Source organism: Perkinsus marinus, assembly GCF_000006405.1.
Source record: "Perkinsus marinus ATCC 50983 genomic scaffold scf_1104296937140, whole genome shotgun sequence".
NCBI lineage: Eukaryota > Perkinsozoa > Perkinsida > Perkinsidae > Perkinsus > Perkinsus marinus.
In genome coordinates, this window is record NW_003213889.1 from 738,797 (window position 1) to 745,126 (window position 6,330).

Here is a 6,330-nt window from a genome sequence, read left to right on the forward strand (position 1 = left end):
AGCGTTAGCAGGCGAACTAATTTTCATATTTCGGAGTACCTATCGGGGTTCTGGAAGTTAGTCACGTTTGATCTTCAAGGGGTAGGAATCCTGCATGATTTTTTCTCAGGCTTTGTCTGTTGTTTCTATACGTTCCTTCCCCCCTCTTTGTTTCTTCCCCCTTCTACGTAGATAAAGCACTATGTCTGTCTCTACTACGGTTTCCGTACCCGTAACGTTTCACCCTAAGACCTCTGAGTTGCTCAGTCAGCACACTGTTGTTGAGACTGCTCTTAACAGCGCCTCAGGTGCAGGTGCTGCTGCGGCCGAGAAAGCCCTTATGGAAGTGGTCGACCTTTGCCAGGAATATTCCCACTCCTTTGAGCCTATCGGTTTTGCCCTTCTACCTCAAATCTTCCTCCTTCACGCTCACAAGAAGTCCCCTGTGGTGAAGGCCGCTAAAGCTGCTGCCGATGCTATCATTGGGCTTGTCACTGAAGACCGATCTGCCGTCGCAGTGGCTCTCGTGAAGGATGTTGTCATTGATGGTATTAAGTCTGATAAGTATCAGGCTCAGCAGGCTGCTCTCACCGCCCTTACGAGAATCGTCAAGGTCTGCGGTGTTGCCTTGTCCATGTACTTGGATGAGATTTTGCCCGTCGTCTGCACTGTTATCCATCACATCAAGGCCCCTGTCAAACAGGCTGCTCGTGAATGCCTCGAGGCTCTTTGCCTTACCAACGGCAATCGCGATATTCAGCCTTTTGTCCCTACTTTAGTTTCCGCTCTCATCAACGCTAACGAGCTCTCTGAGGCTATCCACTCTTTGGGTGCTACTACCTTTGTCCAGCAAGTCGAGTTGCCTCCTCTTGCCGTTATTGAGCCCCTTCTGGTCCGTGCCTTGAAGGATACCTCAACCAAGACTGACATCAAGCGTAAGGTGTTCGTCATTGTCGACAACATGTGCAAGTTGATCGATGATCCCTCGCATTGCCGCCCTTTCGAGGGATGCTTGCTTGAGCTCCTCGACAAGGCCCGTGATGAAGTTTCCGATCCTGAGGCTCGGGATGTCGCTACTCGGGCTTATCGCACTCTCAAGAGATTATCCGAGACCGCTGCTGACAACGCTCAAAAGGCTGTCACTTTGGACGAGGAGATCGTTGCCGCTACTGTTCGTGGTGTCTTGGTTAGTACTGCCCCTGCATTCCTTGAGGATGTCTCTTACTGCAGCTTCAAGGCTTTCTGCACCGTTGCTCAGCATCTAGCTAAGTCAAACGAGTGGTCTGATGAGAAGTGGGTTTCCTGCCTCAACGAGTATCTATCTCTCTTCACTGAGGATTCTGAGACTGGTGTCGTTGATGTGAGGGATGCTCTTAAGGAGCGTCGAGAGGAAGAGGCTTCTAAGAAGAACAAGGCTCCTGCTGAGGACGAGGAAGAGGAGGGTGAGGACTTGTGTAACTGTGAGTTCTCCCTTGCTTACGGTGCTATGACACTGCTTGTCAATACCCGTCTCCACTTAAAGCGTGGTCATCGTTACGGTATTGTTGGTCCCAATGGTGTTGGTAAGTCAACTCTTCTCAAGGCTATCGGTAATAATCAGGTCGAAGGTTTCCCCCCACCGGAGGAGCTTAGGACTGTCTATCTTGCTCACGATATCGATGGTGAGATGGGTGACATTACCAGTATCGAGTACCTCATGGGCTCTGAGGCTGTCCAAGAGGTCGGCAACGGTGATCGTGAGACTTGTGTTGCCAAGTTGGAGGAGCTCGATTTCACCAAGGAACTTCAGAGGAAGAAGGTCTCTGAGCTCTCTGGTGGTTGGAAGATGAAGTTGTCTCTTGCTGAGGCCATGCTCCGTAAGGCTGATATCCTTATGCTTGATGAGCCTACCAATCATCTTGATGTTGGTAACGTTGCGTGGATCGAGAACTACCTCAACAGCTTGGACAATGTCACTTGCATGATTGTATCCCATGACAGTGGCTTCCTTGATAACGTCGCTACCAACATCATCCACTACGAGGACAGGAAGTTGGTCTCCTATAAGGGTAACCTTTCTGAGTTCATCAAGTGTAAGCCTGAGGCCAAGGCCTACTACGACCTTGGTGAGGTGGTTGATGAGTGGACTCTCCCTAACCCTGGATATCTTGATGGAGTCAAGACTAAGGGTAAGGCCATCCTCAAGATGACCAACGTGTCCTTCCAGTATCCTGGTGCTGAGAAGAAGCAGATCGATAACATCACTTTGGGTGTCTCTTTGGGTTCTAGAGTTGCCGTTATTGGTCCTAATGGTGCTGGCAAGTCCACTTGCATCAAGTTGCTCACTGGTGAACTCAAGCCTAGCTCTGGAATAGTGTGGAAGCATCAGAACATGCGTCTGGCCTATCTCGCTCAGCATGCCTTCCATCATATTGAGGACAAGCTCGATCTCACCCCCGTCCAGTACATCCTTCAGCGTTATGAGGGTGGTATTGATAAGGAGGATGTCACCAAGGTCGGACGTGAGACTACTGAGGAGGAAGAGGCTCTCCAGAAGTCCAAGGTTGAGATCAGCATCGAGGGTGCCGGCAAAGAGAAGCGTGTCATTGACCGTATTGTCCAGCGCCGTAAGGCTAAGAACAACTACGAGTACTTGGTGAGGTGGCAGAATAAGAGTGCGGAGGATGACACTTGGATGGAGCGCGAGAAGCTTATGGCTTTGGGTTTCCGTGCCCAGATCCTAAGGATCGATGAGCAGGAAGCTGTCAAGCTTGGACTCATGCGCCCTCTTATCACCTCTGAGGTCGAGAAGCATCTGAAGAACCTCGGTCTCGACCCTGAGTTCGCTACTCATAACCGTATGAGAGGTCTCTCTGGTGGTCAGAAGGTCAAGGTTGTTCTCGCTGCTGCCACTTGGAATCTTCCTCATATTATCGTCTTGGATGAGCCTACCAACTACCTCGATCGTGATTCCCAGGCTTCTCTTACTAAGGCCCTTAATGAGTTCGAGGGTGGTGTGTTGATTGTCTCGCATAACAAGGACTTCACTGACCGTATCTGCAAGGAGCAGTGGGTTCTTAGCGAGGGCAAATTGAAGCGTGAGGGTGAGCTTGGTACTGAGATTACCGAGAAGCAAGAGGATAAGACCGCTGATGATGATTTGTACGACTCCATGGGCAACAAGATTGAGAAGAAGAAGAAGTTGACTCCGAAGCAGATCAAGCAGAAGAAGAAGGATCGTCTGAAGAGGTGGAAGGCTGGCGAAGAGCTCTCTGAGTGGTCTGGTGATGAATTGTTCTAAACTGTCCATCTCCCTTGTGTAGTGAAGAGTTTGTACGTTCTACAACTGTAGTAGTACAGTACAGGAGTGCAACACTCGCGCAAGTGTCTATATTTTCCGAATTGTGTGTAAAACTGAAGGAATCGTTCTACACTGAATTCATTACTGATGTATCAAGATCTCCTTTCGAGGACGTTCAATACGAAGCAGCTGTATATTCGGCATATTTCTGCCGTCCACTTTTCCCTGCTCAGCTGCTGTGAAACAGACAGCTTTGTCAGCCACTACGTCGAACTATTTACTACGGATGATATTGATTCTTGTGTTGCAGTCACCGTCAAGTTGGTAGTTGATGCTGTTAGCCTATAAATCCCGAGAGATGTGTAGACAAGTTAAGTGGAAGAGAATCCGAACGAAAGTTCACAAACTGTTCCCTTCTGGAAAGAGTTGGAGAACTGTCACAGCTCGTGCTGAATCGACAATGCTGATCTTGGAGTGAATCTCGCTTTGAAAGCTCTGGTTTGAGCACCATCCGAGGGTTATTTATTCTCCTTCGAAGCGATCGAGATAACGAAGCGATACTATACGGTGAACTAACAAAATTCGATACTGACCATTATCGCGTTTCTCCCTGCTATGAAACGAGTAAGGATCATTTACAACATTAACACTCGTGTAACCAAGCACAATTCGTAGCACTGGATATCGCATGTTATCGACCCTTCTTGCATCTTCTACTTGAAAGAAGGGGGACTAGTGAAACCTGCTTCCTTTCATCACTGTTTAAGAATCGCTTCCCGAGGAATAGATAACTATGAGGCACGGTTGTCCCTTCATTAATATTGAAGGGTAAGCAAACTATTAGACAAACACCAGAGATCGTACTTCTAGGGATACGTCCCAATCGGCGACGATTGCTGTGAACAACCTGATTAACAGGAATGTGGGGCACATGATACCGACGCAAGTGAGTAGTGGACAGTGTTGGTGATGCTATCGGATGGTAACGCGCCACTCAAGCCGCAGTTCGAGGGTCCTCCTCAATTTCTCATCATCGCTGTTGGTCACGACAACCTCTAATTCTTATGCTAGTGCCACCACATACTGCCAACGATACCCTAGCTTGACCGTTTATGAATGATTACCTGCCACAGTAGGCCTCCACGGGAGAGAGACGCCGGCAGCACAATGGTTAGAAGGAGCCATGATGGCTCAGACCTTCTCGGAGTAAACCCCATGACGGTCATGTCAGGAACAGAAATTCGGGATAGAATGTTATACCTGGGCCACAGTGAGCGAGGTGTGCGTGCGTTTAAAGTCCAACGCCGGGAACGCGGCTTTGGTAGACGAGCATCGATGCACATTAGCTCTCGAGGGATCAGTCTAGCCTATTGAATTGGCTCGTATATCACGCCGGGGAATGTTGCCCGGGCAGATACTGCTATTCCTCTCGGCATGATCTGTCTCCACGACTGCGGGGGCTGTTTACGACCACGAAACACAAGGACTTCCCACAGCATGTCGAGCACAAGCATCATCTCCGAGACTAGTACATACCCTGGGATAGGCCACCTCTCACCAAAGACTATCACAGTGACCGAGCTAAGCAATGAACATGAAGAAACTGACGTAGTCTCAGCACTGAGAGGGAGTTGCTTGCCACCCTGATCCACCACAACGTAATCCTCGTTCTCCTCGTTAGTCGATGATTAGTCGTCCTCTCCAAAACAATCCACCACATCGGTTGAGCAAGTCGTAGATAACCCAAGTGCCCCAGACAGTCTCTCATCTACATTCCACACGGAAAACGTTGAGCTAATGAGCCCAGTTTTAGGTGAGACAATCTACCTCCCTCTCGATACTCCATAGTGCCCAGTCGCCGTACATGTTTCTGCATCAGCCTTACATACACTCTGAGACTAAGAGTGTATGTAAGGCTGCTCAGACTCTGAGGCACAGAGTCTGAGCTATCGTTCGCTGAGGTGATATTAAGATGATGAACTGCACCGAAACCACCTTCTTCTGCTTATCGGGGTCCAGAGCGGTGGTAATGGGTAGCTAAAAGTACTACTATTACAGCACACCCTACGGAGAAGACGTCTACTCTGACGTTCAATGTTGGATAGGATCGGGCGAAGATGCTCCGCTCCGCTAGAACTTTGTGACATGCTTAGCATTTTTGTATATTCAATACTTTGTATCCTTGATGATTTGATTGATAGCCTTGATGTCAAGTAAGTAATATTCTCACTCTAACTATTAAAGTATTCACGGTAGCACAGGAGAGTAGGCGGACTTCGTTCTCCGGTATCTCACTGATAACAGTGATTTGGGAGCCTGAGTTTCCGATATTAAAATTGGACGTGTCAAAGCCTTTCTTGGGAACCAGGCAAACTCCGCCTGAAAATTTTTCAGGCGTTCTCGTAGGCTTTTCTCAACTTGGGACGGTTGCGGTTTACTGCTTCAGTGAGGCTCGGCCTGATGCATTTACCCCGAAGGATTCGGAATAATTTTGGTGGGTTTATGGTTGCAATCTCGAGTGTTATGCGATAGACTTGTGAAGAATGTATACAGAGAGTTCACTATGAGCTCTAATGAACCATCTAAATTTCCATTTCATTATCGATGAACTCGAACTAGGAACTATTTTGAAGTTCTTAATCGACTCTGGAACATATACTAAATTACAAGATGGAGTTTGGAACCGGAATCGGTTCGTTGATTGATCTTTTACGACGGAACCAAAACCACTCTGTAAGGTTGCCACACTTCCCTGTTTTCCTCCTCTATGTCAAGTAGTGGCAATGTCACCGCAATTGATGAGAAGGTAACTGAGTCGCCGAGTGACTCCGCTGACACCTCTCTCCTCGGGCCGTGGTTGACATTACCTATCTTATCACAATGCTGTGGGGTGGCGTATCTTTTCGCTTGGTCGGCTATGTATTACCCTCAATTATACCTCAACTACAAGCGGAAATCTGTGCAGGGATTCTCTCTCGATTTGTGGTTGTACAATCTCTCTGGTTTCCTCGGGTATGCTGTATACAACTGCTACCGAGCATACATGCAGATGGCATTCGACTTGCCTAGAG

At 48.3% G+C, this 6,330-nt stretch overlaps 1 protein-coding gene across 1 annotated transcript; it reads left to right on the forward strand.

Moving 5' to 3' along the window:
- The first annotated feature begins 107 nt into the window (after window positions 1-107).
- Pmar_PMAR023488 (Elongation factor, putative) lies at window positions 108-3,549 on the forward strand. The gene has a single exon (XM_002783320.1). The coding sequence runs from the start codon at window positions 182-184 to the stop codon at window positions 3,257-3,259; it is 3,078 nt and encodes a 1,025-aa protein (XP_002783366.1). The 5' UTR covers window positions 108-181; the 3' UTR covers window positions 3,260-3,549.
- The last annotated feature ends 2,781 nt before the right edge of the window (window positions 3,550-6,330 follow it).